This window comes from Zonotrichia albicollis, chromosome 2 (genome assembly GCF_047830755.1).
Source record: "Zonotrichia albicollis isolate bZonAlb1 chromosome 2, bZonAlb1.hap1, whole genome shotgun sequence".
Lineage (NCBI taxonomy): Eukaryota > Metazoa > Chordata > Aves > Passeriformes > Passerellidae > Zonotrichia > Zonotrichia albicollis.
The window spans coordinates 56,966,215-56,989,036 of NC_133820.1; the positions used below are offsets into that span (position 1 = coordinate 56,966,215).

The 22,822-nt window shown below is 40.0% G+C and overlaps 1 protein-coding gene across 1 annotated transcript in view; it reads left to right on the top strand.

Annotated features, from left to right (window-relative positions):
* Positions 1 to 22,247, top strand: part of RNF17 (ring finger protein 17) — a 41,425-nt gene extending 19,178 nt beyond the window's left edge. The window contains exons 18-36 of the mRNA XM_074535207.1: positions 642 to 757; positions 1,709 to 1,829; positions 2,564 to 2,681; positions 4,278 to 4,499; positions 5,421 to 5,571; positions 6,630 to 6,748; positions 7,349 to 7,439; positions 8,257 to 8,372; positions 8,700 to 9,007; positions 10,127 to 10,290; positions 11,040 to 11,159; positions 13,512 to 13,592; positions 14,223 to 14,348; positions 17,240 to 17,344; positions 17,909 to 18,059; positions 18,999 to 19,134; positions 20,429 to 20,618; positions 20,942 to 21,043; positions 21,948 to 22,247. Of these exons, the coding sequence (XP_074391308.1) occupies positions 642 to 757; positions 1,709 to 1,829; positions 2,564 to 2,681; positions 4,278 to 4,499; positions 5,421 to 5,571; positions 6,630 to 6,748; positions 7,349 to 7,439; positions 8,257 to 8,372; positions 8,700 to 9,007; positions 10,127 to 10,290; positions 11,040 to 11,159; positions 13,512 to 13,592; positions 14,223 to 14,348; positions 17,240 to 17,344; positions 17,909 to 18,059; positions 18,999 to 19,134; positions 20,429 to 20,618; positions 20,942 to 21,040 (2,534 nt within the window). The 3' untranslated portion in view covers positions 21,041 to 21,043; positions 21,948 to 22,247. The remainder of the gene's footprint in view (positions 1 to 641; positions 758 to 1,708; positions 1,830 to 2,563; positions 2,682 to 4,277; positions 4,500 to 5,420; positions 5,572 to 6,629; positions 6,749 to 7,348; positions 7,440 to 8,256; positions 8,373 to 8,699; positions 9,008 to 10,126; positions 10,291 to 11,039; positions 11,160 to 13,511; positions 13,593 to 14,222; positions 14,349 to 17,239; positions 17,345 to 17,908; positions 18,060 to 18,998; positions 19,135 to 20,428; positions 20,619 to 20,941; positions 21,044 to 21,947) is intronic.
* Positions 22,248 to 22,822: the final 575 nt, after the last annotated feature.

A 22,822-nucleotide genomic window follows, 5' to 3' on the forward strand; every position in this document is an offset into this window, starting at 1 on the left:
GGTCAGAGTCACATGCTGGATATGAGCAGTAACATCCAGCCAGTATTTTTACTGGGAATTATGGTGCTACCAGGTAGCTTCTTAAAGTCAGTAGTACTAATTCATATTCTTTTGCTATTAACAGACTGATTTATACACCTGTTCTTTCTAAACAGAGATGCAACAAATTCCATTCTCTAGGGATTATTGAAATTCTATTACATAATTATTTTAAGTAGCATTTCTCTTGCTGTTACAGTGTGAACCCCAGCTTTGGCTATTCCAGCCAACCTGTGAGTGTATCTGGTGTTGGTTCATAATTCTCCAAAGCAATTCCAAAGGGAGTGGAGGGCTGTGCTTGTGCTGAGTCTGTGTTGGCTGTAGGTGGGCAGTGTAGCATGTTTGCTTATGTGTTTACTTGGCATGTGTTCAGTGTGCCAGTGTCTCACAAAAAGGGCCAAGATTCCAGGGCCCTCCTTTTAGGGACCTGAAAGAGCCGGCTCCTAAAGAATACTCATTTTGGTGGGGGGACAAAAATTAAAAAGAAATTATACTAGGTTGTCATACAGCATGAGTGTGGAGTCTGCTCTGAAATTCTGGTGCTTTAACCTGTATCAAATCCTAATTTTTTGTTAAAATATCTTGGGCTGTTTTCCTTGGAGGGCTGCCAAGTTGTCGGGAAGTTCTGGTAAAATACGTTGACTACGGCAACATTGCAAACTTAACTCATAAAGACATACGCAGAGTGAAACAGGAGTTCCTGAGCTTTCCAGAAAAGGTAAATGCCTGGATTAAACACTCAAAATTAACAGCATCTCAGTGAATGAGAGGGGGAAGAGAGAATTGTGCACCTTCTGAAATACATTAAATAAATAAAATGTGAAGGAACTTCATTTTTGCCCACCATTACGAAGTGTCTCACTTAATGTTTTGGGTGCATATTGGAAACTCAATTTTTATTGTATCTTTCAGGTGCAAATTAAATCTAATGTTGCTCTGCAGTATGCATACTGCAGGAGAGGTATATATACAATGTGTATATATACATGCTTATTTAATTCACCTACATTTATTTTCATAATAAGCCAAATGAAATTTTGTTTTCTTTCCTTTTTAAATTATAATCTCATAATAAAAGGAGGGTTTTATATGTATTTTTGTTTGCATTTAAAATTTAGTGTGTTTCTATCTTGAGGAATGGTTGGAGTGTCCCCCTTTTGACAAGGAGGAAAACTGACTGGGAAAGAAAACGGCAAAGTATTTCTGTCAAATTTATAAAATGCCCATAAATGGAAATTAATTTTTTCTTTGCTATTCATTTGATAGTTTTGGTTACCAATCACAATTATGCTGAACTTTGAAACTTTATATATTGGTAGGGGTTTTTCTTAACTCCTTGAAGGCACCAATGGGCTTTTTTTATCACTTCTGTGCAATAATCTTTACTGATCTCTGCACCAGTTCTATGCCTTACCATAAAGGGAGAAAAAGAGATTTAGGCTCTTTGTATTTCAGCAAGAAGGTCTCTTAGTGTGAGGTTCATGCTCAGCTACTTTCAAGGAGGGATCATTGGATCATTTTGAACTAAATCAGACTGTGGTAATGTGGAACCAGAAGCCAAGGTCTTGCTGTCTTGGATGAGTGCAAAGCAAAGCCTGTGATTGAGGCATAATCAGATGATTTTGATCTGTATGTGATGTTGGTTGCATCATCTTGGGTTATTCTTCAGGCAATCAGGTGTAGGCTGGCTTGCATTGAGCCATTCAAAGGGGCAGATGAGTGGAACAGAGAAGCCAAGGAAAGATTTGAAGAAATGACTGAAGATAAGCTTATGTTGTGTTCAGTTATTGGTAAGTTACCAGGAGTGTATTAATTTCTGTTTATGTATTGTTAAGTTGTCTCAAATGTAGAAACAATCACTTTGACATTTAAAATAGTATTTATTTGAAATGCTTGTGTTTGTACCTGCTAGAGATAGGCTGGAATGAGAATATCTAAATTCTCTCCTCTGACTGGAGGAGAGGCATAACAGATAAAATTTGCAACAAAAGTTCTGTTCATGTCTTATCTCACAGACCACACCAGTGTTACATGATACAAATATTCTGATTATTCAGGTGGGCTTGTTTCCAAAAGTACTAGCTGTCCATGGTGTTTCCTGACTTTATTGGTATCTGAGAGTGTGATTGCTGCTGCTCTAAAATATTGCCAGAAAAGAAAAATAATTTCAGATAACACAAATATACCTTAGTAGGATTTTTCTCAATACCATATATTGTTCATAGGTAGCTACTTCGTTTTCAGCCCTTGTGGAATGATGATTTGGAGCCCATTTATAAATGGAATCGTGTAGCAGTTGTTGTGCAAAAGCATATTGTGATTATTGGTGTATTTTAAGTTAATGTTATGGATATCTGCAAAGCTAAGCATCTGCATATTGTTGATGTTCAGAATCAATTATTTTGTACATCAAATGTAATTTTGGAGAATTCTGTCTATTGGCACTATTTGTCATTGCTCTAAAACCAGAGTCTTCACACTGTCATTGATTGGCACTAATTATGTTGATATTATTAATTCACAGAAATTTTAGATAATAACGTCTTATCTGTTGAGCTCTTCAATGCCTCTGCTGATAATGGGAAAAAATTCAGTATTAACTGCCAGCTAGTTGAGGAAGACTTAGCATCCTACATACCTGGGTAAATACATTGTGCATTACTTTTAAAGTATTTGGAAATACGTAATTTGTGTATTGAAACTGCTGGTGTTGGTGTGTCACCTCCTGTGGCTGGAATTTACCACATATGTGATAAATTGATTTTAAGATCTCATCCATCGGGTGGTGTACTTCAGAGTATAACTGCAGTTCAATAGTTAAATTCTCAAACTAAATCTTAACTCATGTATTGAAGTTGTACCTGTGAAAAAATGTGAAATCAAGTGTTTGCCTTGTACTCATAGTGTCCCTAAGTGCCAAATCTTGCCCAAGTGTTCACTGTTAAGGTTCCCATTCCCATGTAGTAAGAAAAAGAATTTGTGTCTTAAACCTGCACATATGGTGAGTCACCCCTTTGGGAGGTCTGTTACTAGAAAACACTTGGGTAACCAGCTATGACAGCAACAAAAGGGTTGGGAAGGCAGCAGAGTTGGGAAGTACAATAGATAATCCATGGGCTATAATTCATGAAAATCTGTAGTTAATCTTCAATTAATCATTTTTGAATACTGATGGAAATATATCATTAAATGGGAAGTTTTCATTCCAAAAGGAAATCCCTGAATTTGCTTTTTTTAGGAGGAAGCATGTAAGTGGATTTTCTCTCCTAGCTCAGAAATGTTACTAAAATCTTAGTAGAAATCTTAGTAGAAATTAGTAAGAAATCTTACTAATTAGTAGAAATCTTAGTAACACTCTAATACTGTCATAGTCACAATTTTTAGTAAGATTTTTGTAAGTTTTGCAACCTGAACAGCTGAGTTGTTTTTTCCCTCTCACACATGTATTTTGTTGTGTCCCATCTGTACTTAGATGTCTGCTGCCAGCCTTCACTCAAGGGGGAATATTCCTTTAGTATAAGTTGTTGTGTAACACTGATCCCTTGACTAGGGTGGATTTTATGATCCCTTGCTCACTCTCCCTTCTTTTGTTGGACTGGGGAGAAAATAAAAGAAATTTGAAAACTCATGAGTCAAAATAAAGACCAAGAAATCACTTACCAAGTACTGTTGCAGGCAAAGCAGACTTGATTTTACTTAGTTATTACTAATTAGCATAAACACTATGGGCATTGGTACACAGAAGACAAAGATTTATGGCACCTACCCTCCCCCTTTCCCAGGGCCAAGTTTATTCCAAGCAGCTGCCATTCCTCTCCTGCACTGGAGTTGCACTCAGCATTCGGGGAGGCAGCGAGTAGTGCAGGGAGTTGGGGTCAGGACACAGCAGTTTATCCGTGCTGCCCCTTCCTTCTTTTCTTCTTGTGCTCTAGAATGGACCCCCCCACAGGCCTTTGTCCCTTATTCTGTGGGGCAAGAGGCCCACTCCAGATGTTCTGTTCTTATGGGCTTGGTGTTCCCTGTGCTGTCTCCTCTCTTCCCTGAATGTAGAGGGATACCTTCTGAAGGAGAATAAAAATGTTACTGTTGTTCGTGTTTCAGAAGTAGCACTTAGGAATGTTCTTGTCTAGGCTACAGCTCGCTTTCTGCACATTGAATAATTCCTGTTATTGAGCCTTTTTCACTTCATTTAAAATCTGTTTAGATTTTCTATTCTAACTATTTTGTGCTCTTTACAGGTACACTGAAAAAACTGAAATAAAGCCTAATGAAATATGGGATGATCCTCTAGAAGAAATTTCTAGAACCTCAGAAGCTTTTATTCCTACAGACATGGAATCTGTGGATGAAGGAGATTTCAGATCACTTTGTAACAAGGAGTTAGATGGGAGGATTAGTCATGTTGTGTCTCCTAGTAAAATTTTTGTACAATTGCTGGCATCAGAAGGTATATTGAAAAGGTACTGAAATTCAAAGAACTTCTCTTTAGTTAGTGTCCTTATGACAAAATGGTGAAGTATAGTTAGAACAAACTCTGATGAGAGTTGCTTTGATACTGTGTACTTCTTGAAGGCTGCTGACTTACTTGCCTTTGTTGAGGAAAGTATAGGAGCAGAAGAGAGGTTGGCACTGTATTGTGGCTTATTAAATAGTTCTGCTTCCAAATTAAGTATATGGTCTCACTTGTATTTCAAATCAGTTGTATTGTAGTAAGTATTGGAACCTGATGAATGCAACAGTGTCCAAAAAGATTAAATCTTCCTGCTCTTTCTTCTCTGCTTCCCATTCCCTCATTAGAAATCTGGTTAAATAAAACCTGTATCCCAAGTCTTAGAATTTACTATTAGTGGTAGTAGCAGGGGTTTTTTTCAAAGTGTTTCCAGTACTCTGTTAGAAAGTTTGAACACAATTTCCAGACACAGTGTATATCAGCCTGCCTTTGGTAGATATTTAGGTAACATTTAGGTAGTCATGCCTGCTCTTTGGAAATAGTTAGAAGAGTCTGTCATGGTTTAGTGCATGTTGCTTATGTATTTATTTATCTTTTAATCTTCATGGTTGTAACTGCATAAAGTACCATTTATGTAGTCATGCCATTGAGGATCACACTCTGAAACTGTCAAGAGAAAACAGTGTAGTTTTCAAATAGTGCCATACAAAGCACTCAGGATTGCTCAGATTAATTCCAGTGTCTAAGTTAACATGATAGGTTTACAGACTTTTAATCAGCATGCCTGTGTTTTGTAACTCCCATTTCATGTATTTCTGTACATGTTAAAACAGTACAGCTTCACTGTAAGCTAGTTAAGCAATGACTGAATAAGCCTTTTATTTACTGCATTGCATTTTATCAGTAGAAAAGCATTTTTTTTTAATGTCAGATTACAGGAGGAGATGGCTTCCATCTACAGAGAATCCCAGCCACAGTCTGTGAAGTGGGAGAGGGAAATGCACTGTGCTGTTTACATACACGATGTGGGACAGTGGCAGAGAGGTCAGATAAGCAGGATTGTCTCTGAAACAAGTGCAGAGGTAAAGGTCTTTTCTTAACAAGGTTCATACTTCTATTTTTAAACTTGAAAGCGTTCACTGATTAAAATAAGGTCAAATCTTTGATTCTTTCTTCTGTGTTCATATTTTCTCACAACCTTTTGCTTTTGTTGAGAGTTTAAGTAATGCTGTACACTGCTGCAAATCAGTTGTGTTGTCAAACTCAGATGCCTTTAGCAGGGAGTCTGGTAGTTGAGGAAGACTCGTGAGGTTGACTCTTTATTTACACTGCCCTTTGGAACACGGCAGAGATTGCCAAGCTATAGTCCAACAATTCATTTTAGATTCCAGCAGGTGTGTGAAACTGAGGGTTACAGTAATTCAAACGTAATGATCCTTGTTAGAAGAGGGAGCCAGTTGTACCAAGTGCAACACCACAGCATCACATGCAGTCAGGCAGGTGCATGAACCCTAAGTTGATGCTGATGCTCTGTTCCATGCAGCAATAACTTTCCACAGTAACCTCACACAGCACTGCTTGAAATGTGTTCTTTTGTACCAGTTTGAAATTAATGAGCACCAGAAAAAGCATTTTGTGATTGAATACTTAGGTGTCTCTAAAGGAAGAATGGCTTTTTGATCATACAGGTAATCCAGCACTGGATTGCTATTATTTTTTTTTTCATCCATCATCAGGTTGTGCCCAGGGTTCTTTTTAGTACGAAGCAGAGATGGGACTTTGTGTCCTTCAGTTTGCATCAGCTGCTTTCTGAGCCCAGGAGCCTTCAAACAGCTATTTAACCCCATCAGAATAAAAAGCAGGGGGGTGGAGGAGAGCTATTTCAGTGTTTCTTGGTTTACCAAAAAATCAGTAAAGCTGTTTAACCTACTTTCAGCACATTTGTATGGTTTGTCCCTTTGCTGTGCTGTGGTAGCTTGAGTTGTGGTGAAGTATTTCAGTGCAAAAGGCATTTATTAAATCCCAGTTATGTTTGAACTTTTTTTAACCTCCTCAGGGATGCTTTGAGTTGTCATTTCTTACAGATAACAGCATGAGAGGAATTTTTTTTTTCTGTTTTATGGTTTCTTGCCTGTAACAGGTACTACTTTATGATTCTGGAGCCGAAAAAACGGTAGAGGTCAGCTGTCTAAGAAAACTTGAGGAAAGCATGAAGACCATCAGGATGTTAGCAATGGAATGTTCACTGACAGAAATAAGGTAACCTTTCCCTTATACTGAGTGGCAGCAGTAGAAACTGATGTACCTTTGTTAGCACTGATTATGTAAGATTTGGATGTGGTTTGCTTTTTGAATAAAGAAATGGTGTGCTGGCTGTGATTTATTTAATTAAGGTTTGGAGTTTTTTTCTAAGGGTTATACTGTATTGTAGTAAAGCAGAAACTGTTCTGTAGAAATAAATAATATTTATAGGTTGAGTTACAAAATAGTGAACAGATTTATTTCATTGAATACTTTCTTTCCTTGGCTCAGAATTTGAGATGAATTGGATTTCCTGAAACAGTACAGAAGGTCTCTTTTCTAGACTGTTTTGACAGGTGTCATAACTTCTAGAACTCATGATCCTCCTCATTTTGAAATTCTGGGTTTGTGTTTTTTAATTTTTCTGGTTGTAGAGATCCAGAAATTAATAATGATTTTGTTACTCTTGACTGTAGTAGAGATTCTTTTTGATTTTTTTAACAGTTTAGGCAGTTTTTTAAAAAAAGCCAAGTTTTTGGTAGAGGGAAGAGTTGGTGGTTATACTCAGGAGATGCCAACTTCTTTTGTACCCAGAGGTTATCACTTGTTCTATGTTAGACCCACAGGTGGAAGCACACAGTGGACAGCAACAGTGTGTGAATGCTTGTCCTGTTACCTAACTGGAGCACAAGTGAAGGTAGTCATACAGGTTTGTAATCACAACCAGTGGTACTTAAAAAATTCCTGTCATACTTTCTGTTAATTTGGATTTTTTTCTGAATATTTTACCTTTCAAAAAATCATTAATAAAACTTGTATAGCTGTTTGCTCTAGGGAAAAAGGTGCTTTCTTCTTTCTGCTTTACTTTTGTTATTCACTGGAGCAGTAGAGCAGTTGGCTGCCCGGTGTGGAGAACATTTTGTCTTTGATATGTTTGGTTATTGAATAGTAGATGTATCTTTGGGATCACTGGATGCTGACAGCCTTTATGGACAGATAAGCAAGCTGCTCAGGTTTTAAGAGAATTATTTCAGCAGCTACTTTGTTAGTTTTCAAGCCTCAGAGACTGGAAGAATTAATCCAGTGCTGTATGAATATCGTTAGTAATTTACCTCTTCCACAGTTTAAAAAAAAAGATTATTGGAAGGCTTTGATTTGTTCAGTGTCTGTTATCTGCTGCCAGTGATATTTTACAGTGTGTGTGGAAATAAAAGCAGTGATGAGTGCAGTCATTTATGCATGGGTTTAAATCTCCTGCTGTAAGACAAGTGTTTGGCACTTGATTCTATTAAAAAAGCTCAGGGGAAGAGCAAGCTTTTACTCTACAACTATTTTTAATGTCATGTGTAGATAGAACAGTTGGTAAAATGATTCATATGGATTAAATAAATTTGTCTTCTCATGGGGGTACCACTTGTTGAAGGATGTCTGATTGACAGTCAGTACCAATAAAATGAAAAATATGCCTGTAGTTTAGAGCAAATGCATATTTGTTGTATGTTGTCCAGCTCTTCCATTTTTTCCAGGAAAATGTTGTGGGTTGTGCATTGCCAGTGAAAATTCTTTGCAAAGATGAAACAGGAAAAATAACTGATACTTCTGAATACCTTATTGAGCAGGGTTTGGCTCTTAGAAACAGAAGGTTTGGATACTTTTCTTTTGTATTCTCTCAGACTCTGATGTTCATATTTGACAAAACTAATAAAATCAAAAAATTTGGATTGTGTTGTACAGTTCTAGCAACAGAACTCCATCTTCAGTGGACTTACTTGTAATGTTTTATAATGAGTATAATGTTATTTATTGTATCCATGGCACATTGCAGTTCTCTAAGTTTGTAGATGAGATGCTTGACAGTATTTTAAGATACCTTTGCCACTTCTGTGTGTTACTTGTATTATTTTGTAGTTTTGCACTTTTTAAGTTCTCTGTCAGTTAATACATTGATATATTTGATTGAATCTTCTAGAACTGGTAAAGCCAATGGGGCTTGTTTAGTTTCCAAGGAACATCTTGAAGTACATTTTGAGCAGGAGAACACACAGCTGGATGGTTCTAATTCCAAAATTGCATATGAAAGAAGCAGGACTGTTCCAGAGGAAAACACCACTATTTCAGAGAGTGAACAAAAATCACTCAAAATGCACGAGCCACTGCCTCGTCCAGAAATGGAGGAAGTGTATAAATCTCCCATTGTTCCTGAAGCAAAAGTTTTCCAGGCTGTAGTGAGTTGTATTGGAGGTGATGGAACTATTTATATAATACCAAAATCATTTGGTGAGTTTAGAATAAAATGTATTTATGAATCTGAGTGCTCTTGGGTGTCAGAATGTATACTAGAACACCTATCTGGTACTGGTCTGGAATATTCCTCTTGGGATGTGATGTCCTTTGGTGTGAGGGGCAGGGATTCTCTCTCCTTAAATCAGCTTTCCACCCTCCCAAGAAATCCAAAACCCCAAAGCACCTGGATAGGCAGGTTATTTGCCTTTCTTCTCTATGCTGTAATGGGTAAAGCAGCAAGTGCTTTATTTTGTAATGTTGACTGATCAAGTAAATGTAGTAATTATCTTCAAAGTGATGCAGATACAGTCATAAAGGTTCTTGGAAGTTAGCTTGGTTCTCAGATACTACTGCTGTGGTTTTTTTCCTGTAGTTTAAGCGCAGTACAGTTTCTTCAGGCTCTTTATTTGCATTTTGATACATTCTATATCTCACAATGTTTCCTGTTTGTGTGGCTTGAAAGAATTCCATTTTCTTCTGACTGATGCAGTGTCACTCTTCAGTTCCATGTTAGTATATTGTGCTTTAGAGAAATATTTATGTATGAGAACATTAATTCTATCTTTTTTGCTCCACAAGTGCTTTTAACTACTAGATTATGTAACTTTTTTTATTCGTGAAACTTTGAAATTCATAGTACAGTAACCCCGCTTGCACAGGACTGTGTTCTTCCTGCAGTTCTTGCTGTAGGCTGTACCATAACAGGAGAGGTTCTTCTGGACACCTCTTCTGTGGTGTTTCATGGTGTCCTACCACTAAAACAGTGTTTTGAGAGTTGTCTTGTTCGTGCTTTGTTTTGTTCTGATATAGTGGTGCCTAGGTGTCACTTCCAAAATTTATAGACTCTTCTACAAGTCCTTCTGAGATGAGAATTCAGAATTTCTAATGGCTTCAGAGTTGGAAATGCAGTTTACTGTTAGTAACTCTTCTGCATATACTAGATATTGAACATACATATTGTATCGCTGTTGGGAAATAGATTTTAAAGCTGCACATGTGTTTGTTTATACATGTCATCTGCATCTGATGGGGTTTAGTGATGGAAATATTTTGCATGAATGTTAGAGACTATTCTTAATCTTTTTTTTTTTTTATTTCACCTCCTCTCCCAAGAAACTGCACTAAACAAATTGATGGCTGAAATACAAAATACCTTCAAGGGCCTTGGTCTCCTGATACCCTACTGCTGGAAGAAGGGAGAAGCCTGTGTTGTAAGAGGATCAGACACTGTGTGGTATCGAGCTAAAATTGTGGAAGTCAGCGGGAGTACTCTGCAGGTAAGTTTGATTGTGTGGGGTAAGGGGAGAGGGTGTATGTGTATCTGCAGATGTGTGTTTAAAAAAGGCATATAATCCAATTCAGCTGACCTGTGCAGTTGTTCATTCTGCGTAAAGGTGTGGATTACTGTCCTCATTTTTACATTTATATTAAAAATAATTTTTACCTATTTCAGTTGTCACAGTTTTTCCTGTCATTTCCCTAGTAATAATTAATTTTCTTAAGTAAAAAGCTGCTCTTGATTTCCTGTAAGTAATCCCTTTTAGGTTTATTTTGCTGTTCTTACCATTTGTGGAATGCTTTGAAAACAATTAGGTTTAGAATCCCACACCTGCCCTAATCCCCACTCAAAAAGTATTGGCTGTCTGTTTTGAATTCTTTCTGCTGCAAAGGTGTAGAACCTTCTTCTCATTAGCAGTTCATCTTACCTGAGCCGTTGAGTCTGCTCCTGACTTTTGAATGCAGATTGAAAAATCTATCCTAATTCACAGGGGTTTTTTTCCTTTATATTTTAAACTGATTATTCCAGAAAATGTAGGAATTCTTGCAAGAGAAGTTTATAAACTGAATTTCTTACCTGCCACAGCACTTTTTTTAATCTTTTCTTGCTTTTTCCCTTTGTCACATCACTTACCATCAAACCATTATTCTTTTTCCTCCATAAAAGTAATGCTGTAAGCAAATGCATTCCCTTACTAAACTTAAATATTTCAGGAATTATTTCAGGAAAGCTTTGCATTTCCTGTAGGTACAGTACATAGATCGTGGTTACATAGAGAGCATTCCTCAGTGTCACCTGTATCCAACTACATTCTACACTGGCATTCCTCCCTTTTGCATCCCGTGCCAGCTCTACAAGACGCTGCCGGTGAGTAGTGGCACATCCCGGTGTTGGTGGGTGCTTCTCAAATCAATGCCCTGCCTGGTCAGGCTGAGAGGAGTTGCTGGTGTCTTCTCTTGCCTGCAAGGATTCAGAGAAGAGATGATGAGGGTTGTTTCAGCAGGTCCTTGGCAGGGCCCAGCAGGTTTGCTTTAGGAGGGGACCATGCTTGAAAGGCAGCAGTCAGTGGAGTTAAACCTTTGTGAGACAGCACACTGTCTTGGCAGAGGATACTCAGAAATGATAATTCAGTTTGCAATAGCACCAACAAAAAGTAAGTCCTGGATTTCTTAATGCAGAATGGCCAGACAATCTGAAATTGTCAAGTCCTGCAAAACTGCGTTTCTAACATTCTGATCTTGGCTGTGTAGGAAACAATCTATAAACTAATACAGCTGAATTGTTTTAGGGGTTTTTCTCAGTAAGTAATTGGTGTGTAAATAACATCTTCACATACCATCACACCTTGCTTCCTCCGAATGGTGAACTTAGTAAAAGTGAAATACTGAAGTTACCAGCTTAATTTTGTTGCTGGAAATAGTTAAACTGATAGAGTAAGGAAGGCTGCAGGGGTGGTGGGGCAGGGACAGGCAGCAGACCTGCCAGGGAAAGGTAGCATGCCCAGGTAGGAAAGCTCCTGCAGCAGGTGGTGAGAGGGCTGTGCAGCATCAGGGAGGCTGAGAAGGGGTTGGAGAGCTGATTCCAAGTGCTGTCTGCAGTGAACCCACAGCCAAACAGCCAGAAACCCTCCCAGCAGCACATGTGGAACAGAGAAGGGGCAATAATGCAGAAGAATGGAACAGGCCTGCAAGAAGAAGAGATTTTCCACAGAGTGTGAGGTGTTCCTGCAGCACTGCTCCCTCGCTCTGCAGGCTGATGAGGGCAGAGCGCTCACATCAGGAGGGATGCCAGGGCTGAGGAGGGCAGCACCCTCTGCTCCCCATGTAACCCCCAGGGCAGCTGGCAAAAGGCTCCAAGGAGATGGAGACAGGAGTGGGTGCTCCCTTCAGAGAGGTTCAGAGGAGCCCACGTGCTGACCCAGCACTCTCTAGAGAGGGATGGTGCTCCTGCCTCTTTGTACTGGGACATCACTGGGAGGCTGCCAGGCCCTGTACAGCCCTGTTACCCAGTGCCAGGAGTTAGTTATCTACTCCTGTTGACACCAGTGATACCCCTCAGACTGCTCCTGGCTGTATCTGCAGGGGTTATCTGCAGATCCCAAGAGTGCTTGTAGGGCTCTGTGGCCTGCCAGTAGTTTTTTCATCAGTCCTGTCTGGCAGAGGGAAGGGCCTTGAAAGGTTCACTCCAGTCTGGTAAGTTAAGAAATCATAACTGTTGCCACAGCCAGTGGTTGGGCTGCTTGGATGATGGCACTCACTTTGAGGAGCCTGCTCTGGTGGGGTCCTGTGGGGCCCATGTCCCAGGGAAGAAGAGCCTTTTTGTCCATAGGTGTGCCAAGCCTGGAGAGGGATCACAGATCAGGAGACCACCAGTGGGAGCAAGTGCAGGGAAGGGCAATGAAGGTCAGAGGGTTGGAGCATCTCTCCTATGACAGGCTGAGAGAGTTGGGGCTGTTTGTCCTGGAGGAGGCTCCAGGGAGATCTTGAGCACCTTGCAGGGCCTAAAGGGGCTACAGGAGAACTGGGGAGGGACTCCATGCAAGCTCAGTGAGTGATATATGGGGGAATATCTTCAAATTGACAGAGGGCAGGTTTAAACTTGGTACTAGGAAGAAAATCTTCACTATAAGGGTAGTGAGACATGGGAACAGGCTGCCCAGGGATGATGTTGGTGCCCCATCCATAAAGTGTTCAAGGCCAGGTTGGAGGGGGCTTGGAGCAACCTGGTCTAGTGGAAGGTGCCCATGCCCACAGCAGAGGGTTCAAATTCAATCCTTAAGTTTCTTTCCAACCCAAACCAGTCTATGATTCTGTGAAAGACAGGCTTGTAAGCGTACAGCCTGGACAGCAAGCAGATACTGCAGAGAATAAAAGTATTTAAGTTTTGTTGAGTGTTGTCTTAGATCCTGTAAGTATTTGGATTATGCTTCAGACAGCTTTGCACACATACATTATTGCATACGTAGTATTGGTTAGATCTGGCAAGCAGCATCTCTTTCTAAGCCATTTCAGGATCTGAAAATTGTGGGTTGTGTTGTCACTTGAATTATAATGCATCAAGTAGTAGATAATATTTAAAGGATTGTAAACAAATCAAACTAATGTGTCTTCTAGTCAGATTTCATTTTTAATGGTTGTGTATTTCCATCTACCCTAAGAATTGGAAGAATATTACTTGTTAGCATCTTAATGTGTTGGTTTCTTGCTTTTCTCCAAATAGATTGGAAATTTTTGGCAGCAGGAGGCAGTAGAATACCTTCAAGAACTTCTCAAAAATGAAGAGGTTGAAATTCATGTTAAGGTAGCCTAATTTATTCATAGATGTGAAATTAAACCAAGTTTTGTTGTCTTTTTCCTTTTAACTGGCACTAGGAATGGTACATGAGGGAGCATAGCAGTAAATGCATTTCTTAGACAAAAGAAAAAGCACAGCTAAACTTAATTCTCCTGTGGCTTTACCTTTATTGTAGTTTTCATGCCTCAAATGTCTCCATTAGGGTTAGTGCTGTTTTTTCACGCTGTTCATGTTGAGTTGTCATTTTGACAAGTAACCTACCTATTGGCAGCATAAATTGTTCTAAATTCTATTCTAAGTGATAAAATTCTAACATCATTTATTAAAATTATAAGGAAGCACATCATCTGTATTGTCTGAAAACAAGCCATTTCAGACAGCTTAATGATAAATTGTGAAGGGGAAGGGTTTGAGTGAGCAAACATGGGATAATATTTCAGTGTTAGGATGAGCAACTGGTGCTTCCATATCAGAAAGAGATATTCCCATTTATGTTACAACTGATGTTAATAGGCATATTAATCTTGTGTTTGAGTGTTATACATGTCAACATGAGAGGTTTGAATTTCTTGGTCACTGTTTCTAAAACTTCAGCCACTATTACTGTTACAGTCCTGTTTTGTCCTGTGTAAATAGGAGTTACCAGATAACCCATGGGGCAAGCTGTCCATCAGCCTGTATTTTGGGGGCATGTCACTGTCATCCTTCATGGCATACCAGAGGTACTGTGTTGCTGAGGATTGCCAGGACATACAAAAGCTGGTGAGACTTGTGTGTGTGTGTGTCCCCCTTTTGCTGTTGCTGTTCTACCTTTGGAAAGATTATTCAGTTGCTTGTTGTGACCTAGGAGGATTTGTTACTTTTTTTAATATTTCTGTGTGGTTTTATGCTGTAAGCAGCAGTAAGACTGAGCACACAGGTCTCCAGCACAACATAGGGAGCTACAATGTGCTGATAAGACTCTGTGGAATAAAAAATTGCTAAGAGTTTGTTCATGGACTCTGTAATGAAAAGAGATTTTTGCACTTCTGTTAAAAGTCTAGCTAGCATTCCTCTAGAACACTACAAATAGGGTGATACTTTTAGCACTTGAAGGGATTAGTTATTCATAGAAATATATCCAAGGATGGAGTAAATTAAATCAAGTATTTCATCGTAAAGCCAGTGATTTATAGGGGAGTTACCTAGGTTCTTTAATCCAAGAGTCTGGGACAGCTCCCCTAAAGATCATCAGGTAAGATTGAAGTTTCCACCTAACTTCATTTTCTTAACACAAAAACTCCATACATGAGTAATTTCTCTGTATTTGTTTTCATTTTTTTTGTTCCTTGAAATCTGAGGATCAGGTTTATTTAAATTGCTAAGACTTTGTTACTGCATTTTCCTCTTAATTCTGTTTAAGTCTGCCAATGTACTTTTCATTCCAACGAACATCTTTGCTTCAGAAAATAATTTTCCAGTACAGAGTCTGCTGCTGTCACTGCTGGGGCAAAGCTCGAGTTGTCTGCCACTGGGCTCATGATGCAGTTAGAAAAATCCCTCAGTGTATATTAGAGCTGAGTAACCATGGAAAACCTCATTGTAAATCAATCTCTTGTTGCATTTTATAAAGTCAGCACAACACACAGCTTCAGCAAATTAAATATGGATCTGGAAGTGAGATTGGTACCTTTAACACAAAAATTAAATTTGAAAAATAAAACTGTGTAAGAAGGTTGCAGGCAAGAAGCATTCAGAAAGCCTAGAGTGCTTTCCTCAAGGAATAATTGCATTCAGCAGATCCATTCCAGGAATAAGTGACTCAGAACAATTTGTAAGAAAACAGACTTCACAAGTGTTCAGTTGTAGACCAGAAAAGAAGCAAGGTCTCCAGAACTTGAACTGAATCTTAGGAACAGCAGAAGTGGGAAGCAAACAGCTCTGAGCACATTAAAACCTAATCAGCTCTGGTTTTGGCAGCCATGCTCACAAGACAGCTAAAGTGTATTATTTTTACATAAGGTGTAACCATTATCTTTTATTTTATTCTGTAGTTTTGTAACATTATTTCACAGCTTCAGATCAGTGATTTGGGATGAGTTAAGCTGAGAAGGACTTCATTCTGTGTTGTGAGCCTTGCAGCTGCCAGCAGTGGCTTATGCAGGGCTCAGTGCAGCGTTGCTGCAGTGTCTCTGTCTTTGAGATGTCTCTGTCTTGCCTTGCCCTGCACTGATGAGCTTAGGAGCTGGTCTTTGTTACCATAGGACAGTCCTAGCTTAGGCACTAGCCTGACATTCCTGGTAGGGCAGTAGGATGTTGGAGAATGCATCAGAATCTCCAGGTGTGCTGAGCTTCACAGCAGTGATTCTTATTCCAGCTGTGTGTGTCCAAGTGTAGTCAGGTGGCTCCCAACTCACACTGCTCCTGATAGTTTTGCAGAAATCTGCCATTCAGTCTGTGTGTCTGTGATTTAGTTAGACATCCTTTCTTTACTTGTAGGAGTATGTACTTTGAATGGAAAAAAAATCTTTTTTTCCTAGCTAAGTTTGAGGAACATAATGACTTTTTGTACTGCATCCTCTGTCAGGTCCTGCAAGGGAAACAAAGGGTCATAATTCATTGTTTCATTTTCCAGTTATATATGTTGCTTCTACTTTTCTCTTGGGGCATTAATGAGTAGTGTTCCTCAAGTAAATGTGTAAAAATGTATTTTGGAGAAATTGTACATTTTGTAACACATCATGTTTTAAGTACATGTCCTGGTTTAGGACAAATTAGGGGGAAATCTCCAAAAGGGAGCCCCCCCAAAACAGAACAAACCTCCAACCACCCCTCCCCCAACACCGGGTTCGGGAAGGAATTCCTCGGAGGAGCAAAGTGGAAAACAAAACCTATTTATTTACAAGTAACAAAAAGAACACTCCCCAACACAAGAAAAGAAAAGGGACCAGACTGTGTTGTGAGGGCGCCGAGCTTCTGTCGCAGGCTTCGGGGGTCCTGGAGCTCTCAGGCCAGATCCGGAGCCGGTCCAGTATCTTCAGGGGAGGGTAAGAAAAAGAGAACAAAAGAAAAGGGAAAAAAGGAAAAAAAACCAGCGCAAAAAAAAAAAAAAAAAGCAGAAAGCAAGCAAGCAAGCGGCTAGCCAAGCCAAGCAGCAAAAGCACAAAGCGAAAGTGCCTGGGCACACACACCCCCCCCCCCTTTCCCCATCCGGCCACAGCAAGACGGCCGGGGGGGGGGGGGGGGGGGAAGGCACAGCTGCCAGACACAACACACGATATTGGGATAAAGGCTGAAGGCTGTCACCCCACGACAGTACAGGAGATAATATGAGCTGTTTTCATGACCTATGTTCTAGCTGAGCTGTGTGCCATATATCCTTCTAAAATATCATTTAGTGCTCCGGGGTTTATTTTGTGGTGAACCAAATGCAGTAATGACATGTAGAATTCAAACTGTAAAATACATGGTTTTAAAAGAAGATACACTGGACAATGCCATACTGTTGAGAAAAACTTTATCTGTACATTGCAATGTTGTTTTTTTTTCATCAGGGACACACTGCTTGCTGTTATTTTACACCTTTTTAGGTATCTCCTTTGTATCAGAAGTCATAGCTAAGTTTCTGTGTTGTTATTCAGTATGGTGCTCAGCTGAAGTCTGTCTTGCTCTAGGGGGTATTTGAAGGAGACCTTTCGCCCTCGTACCTGCTGCAACCACTGCCTGTTCCAGGAGAAACCTTTCCTGTCACAGTTACCCACCTGGTGTCCCCCAAGGAGGTCAGTATGTCTCACATCTCACACGCTGCACTCCCCTGAACTGGGGAAAAGGAGAGCACAGATGGAATCTCAGAGCATTAGAGGCTGCAAAATGGCCCTGAACTGTTGGTGCAGGAGGCTGTGTGGGGCAGCTCTCTGGATGAACACTTAGTTGAAATAACCTCATAGGTGGGGCAGTGAAACACTAATCGTTTCTCTAGAAAAATTAATTTCAAGAATTACACTACTGCAGTCTGGTAGTTGGCTTTTGTAACAAGAAAATAGGTTGTTGGAATTTAGTGTGGCAGAACAATAGTGAATTTTGGGTAAGCCCACACAGTTTCCTGGAGTTCTGCCCAATCTCCCAGGCAAAAGGCAGAATGTCATGTGCATTGATGGAATAAAAGATTCCTATGTGGACTTTGAATGTTGAATGATGAAATAGAGAAGAAAGGGGAGCAAGGAGATGCTGAACCTTTCAAAGATGGGATCTGGATTAAAAGTAAACTTTTAATAATGGTTGGAATTCCTCGTTTCTAAATTAACTGCAAAAAGTAGTAACATCAGCGCTTTTTTTTTACATAGGTTTATATTTGTCTTGATTCTTCTGAGAACCTTAGAAAGTGCTCTGCCACAGAGAGATCTGCCAGCTGTGACTCAGAGAGCCTTAGTAAAGCCCTGAAGTGGTGCAATAAAATTGTCAAGACACTTCCTCATCTAACAAACTTCAAAAAAGGTTTGAAGTTTTTGAAGTTCTGTTTATTTTCCCTGTTGTTTTGTGTGGATATTTAGAAAGCCTGAGTTTCCTTTTGTATTTCTATGTATCTTTAAATAAAAGTTTTGGAGAGTAAGGAGTAAGATCACACTAGAATTACATGATACACTGTAATATGTTTTTACTGTTCATTAAATTGAGGCTTTTGTGTCATTCTCCTCCACTGGAAAATGATGGACAGAACTCAGACTCCCAGTGCCTGTTAGAGTTATGAACTGACTTTAGATCCTGTTTGGCAGTAATAATACTTTACCCTACAGGTACCTGTCACTGAACTGTGACAATTTTATTACATATTCAAATGACAAAAGTTATGTACAGAAAATAATGTCATAAATGTTGAAGTTGCGTGAGCCCTAAGGATCACCACTTTCATGTCCACAGCTGTTGGGCCTAAATTAACACAAGTATGGCTGTCTTAAACCTGGTGAAGAAAGCAGTTCTCACTCATACCTGATTCTGCCAGCTCATAAAAGTCTGGGTGAGATTTTAGGCATGATCTGCCCCCGTCTTCCAGACATGTCTATTCACCTGGAGATCAGTCTGTTTACTGACTGGAGTGTGCAGATGAGCCCAAGTTGAAAAGCTGGAACATTAAACTGTTTGGATCACTGTCTTTTAACCAAGCAATTTGCTGTTATTTCTCACCATTGCCATGTGAGGCAGAGAAACTTGACTTAAATTGCATAGCACTGCTTGGATTGGAATTCAGGTAGAATTAATTGGAGGATGCATGGAACAAAATTGTAGTTGTTTTCCTGTAGTATCTACAGTAGTAGATAAGGAAGGGGAGACTTAATCTTGGTCACAAAGTAAAGTGGATTTTCAGGGTCAGTTTGTACTGCACTGAGTATTGTGAGGTGTTCTGTGATGGTTTTGGTTTTTTTCTTTCTTTTACAGAACTGCCTTGCCTTGCAGAGTATGTGGATGGTTTATGGTATAGAGCAAAGCTCCTCTCTATTACACAGCTTGTGCCTGTTCAGATTCTGGTTCAGTTTGTTGACTATGGTACTTACTTAGTTGCCCCAACCAGCAGGTAAATAAGAAATAACTGCATGTAAAATGTCTGTGTGTATGTATACATACACTTAAATCATAAAATATGTACTTATAAATAATATGTGTGTAAATATATATATGTGTGTTACATTTATTACCATTTTTTCTAGAACTAGGTATATATATTTTTTACCATCATTTACTATTGGATTTCAGTTAGAGAGAAAGTGGTTTGGCTGGTTAAATAATTTCTGTCTGTAGGATGTGGGGTTTGTGCACCTGCTTCTCTGTTTCAGGTTGTTCTGAGAAGCCCATTATTATAATATCAGATTTCTCAATTATCTCCACTTAACCTGTGAGTGGGCTCAGATTCTCAGGTGCAGAAGCAGATTAACCTTACTCAAAAAAAGGTCTAAGCCTTCCAGGTGTACAAACAAATCCCAATCCTGTGTGACTGTCTGCTACACAGAAGACAGCTGGGGAATAAACTAAGGGATAAAGGAGTATCTGAGTGGGACACACCCTGCTCTGCCTGTGGCACATGGATGTTCAAATCCCTGTTGTGTGCAGTTCTGAGATGCTCTGGACTATTCCTGTGCTGACACAGATGTGTCTCAGACATCCCAGGCTTTTAGGGTTCCATAAGCCTGTCTGAATTTCTCATACATACACATTTACATATATGTGGACAGTACATAGTGCTGCAGTGCATATATAGAACCTGTACATATAGTACATATATACACATACACACATGCTTAATCCCAATGACTTGCTCTCAAGCTTCATGTGGAATGTACACATCCTTGCTGAAGATGATGCAGAAATGGGGATTTGAACAGATTTTGTGCTTTACAGTCTGTTAAGGTCTTGGAAGACAGTCTCTCCTGTTTCAGAGCTGCATTTCTCTGCTTCCCCTTTCCCTTGCTTCTTTAGAAAGATAAAGAATGGGGAGATGACAATGTAAACCCCAGGTACCTATTTCCAGTAGTGTGTCTAGAGCACATTCAGGTGTGAAGCATTTGGACCACAAAGGTTTGTGGAGCTACACGGTGATTTTCACACTTGGATTCCTGTGCTGCAATCTGTGTTTGGGGTTCTGGGGAGGGGTCTCTGATGCTGGGCTGCTTTCTGATAGCTCTGTGCCAAGTCCTTCAGGGGGCCTGAGGAATTGTTGGGTCTGATGTTGGCATGTTTCTGTAGAGCAGGGACTCCAGCCCTAGTTCCCACACCATAAAAGTGCTGTGTGAGCCACTCAGGCATCCTGCTGTCCTTACTGGCTGGTGGTTTGCTGTGGGCAAACGCTTCTCATTTTGTCGCTTTGCTTTCAGATTGCGTCACATACCTTGTCACCTGCTGAAGTACCCAGTGCAGGCAGTGAGAGTTCTGCTGGCTGGATTTAGACCTGCTTCAGATGACAAAAACGTGGAAAGAATTCCCTATTCTCCAGAATGGAGCCTGAAAGCATTGTGGACCATGGTGGACTGTGTTGAAGGAAAGCGTCTCTCTGCTTCCATACTTGTAAGAAATGCCCTTTTTTTCCCCCCTCTGGTTCTTGCTGAGCCTAAAATTCTTTCTAGCAGTCTAATTTCTAAGTCTTTGTTCTACTGTGAATCCTCATAGTTTAAAATTGAAAACTATTTACCATGAAGGAAAGCTAAGAGAAAATGGTGTGATGTTCTCAATTCTGCAATCACAAAGTTCCTGAGCATTCCTGTTATTTTAAAACCAAAGGTATTCTTTTTATATTCACGGTTCCATTTAGACAGTGAGTGTAGCCAGTAAAATCTTTGCATATCGGCTTGAGGTTTAAGTGTGTAAGTGTCAACACTGTAATCTTTCAGACTGTTTCACCAGAGGTTACCATTTCTCTGTATGGAGATGACAAAAATCTGGTTCATCTGAAGCTGATAGAAATGGGTCTTGCAGAGTTGGATCAGTGACACGTAAGTACAGTGACCATGAACTACAAATTCATACCACTGGGGAGGGATGATTGCAGAAGTTCTAAGCGAAGTATAAACTGCCAGTAATGTGGACAACTAAAGTTTATTAGAGAAAAGTTCCCTTCTGTCCACATATCCATTCTGTTAGTAAAATATTTAACATAAACCAAAAAGTTGTTAGAAATTAACTTCTTTACATACCATTACTGAAACCCACAGTTAAGGCACTGAAACAAAGAACCCTGGGGTGGTATAACATAAAGAGCTTCTGCTGCCAGTAACTGAGAAAGGCACTTTGCAGATGTGGCAGTGTACTCTGCCCAAACAATCAAAAATCATCTTTATTTTCTGTTTTAATCTGTGTTAGGTGCTGGTGGTGCTCAGTGGTTGCTCAGGCAGACATCCATGCTAACATGCTGGTGTCCACATGTCTAAACAAACATGGAATATTTTTAATGAAGAGCTTTATACTATGTGTATAAAGGTCTTCATTAGGGTTATGTGTTATCCATGGGAATATGTGTTATTGATGGGGAATACCAGGGACTTGGATTTTCAGATTTCTTGGCCAACCTTGTTATGTATTTTTCATTCCCATTTATTTATGCCCATTTCCTTCCCATTTAGTAAGCACTCTTCTAGCAGGTGTGAACAGGTGATGTTTTCCTAACACTTTCTAATATTGGAATAGTGAAACTATGTATCCACATTCAGTTTTTTCTGGCCTTGTAGCCTTAAGTATTGTTCTGTGATACCTTCTCATAGGAGTAAATGGAACTGATGCATAGGGGTGAAGTAGTAGATCAAAAGCTGATGCTGGGACACTTTTTCTAGTATCTTGTTCTAAGACTTGGAGGGAAGATCAAGTTTTATTATTGTGACATAACTCTTGTTTGTGTTTCAGGTTTATTTGGTGACAGACATTTCCACCCAGCACGAGATAGGAAGCAAACAGCTGGGGCTGCATTACTGTCTTTGTTCTGGAACACGGTTGCATTGTTGCTGGTTTCTGTTTTCACTTTTGGGTGTTGTTACATCTCTTTCACTTCAGAGTTTGGGAATAAACAGTTCGGTCAGCATGCACCTGAAAGCTTATTTTCCTTTACTGCTGTAGTATGTGAGTCTGGGTGTCTGTGCATTGTACTGAATCCTTTACCTGTAAAGCTCAGCCCCTCCGAGTCTCTCCAAGGAGAGCTTTGTCTAGATTATCAAGGAAGACACTGTGTGCTGACTCCATAGCCTCTCCAGGCAGGCAGTTCCAGGGCTCAGTCACCCTCCCAGTAAGCAGCCTGTTGCTGGTCAGAGGGAACCTGCTGTGCTTCAGTCTGTGCTCATGCACACAGGGCCTTGCACACATCTCTTCCTTCAAGCTCCCATGAAAGCAGGGGTCCAAAGCTGACCTCTGTGCCCAGGCACAATGGCACAGACAGTGGAAGGATCCTGTCACACTTCCATATTCTGGTACTAACCAGCCACATCCTAGGTGCTATTGCACATACCCCAGAGAGCTCATGCTCATTTTCAAAATATTTTCATTTAAAGACAAAACCCCCACTGTTTATCACCCATCTTGAAAGCAACTCAGCCCTGAATTGTGTAACAGCTGCTGTTTGAGCAGTTTGACCCAAAAGTCCAGGACCTGTCTCTGCACCCAGCCAGGGAACTTCTGGGTGAGAGTGAGCACAGTTCTCATTGCCACCCTGTGAGCAATAAAGGGCATAGACAGAGTAAGGACAGAGCTTTCACTGAGGAGACAAAGAGAAGAAAGTATCTTCTACC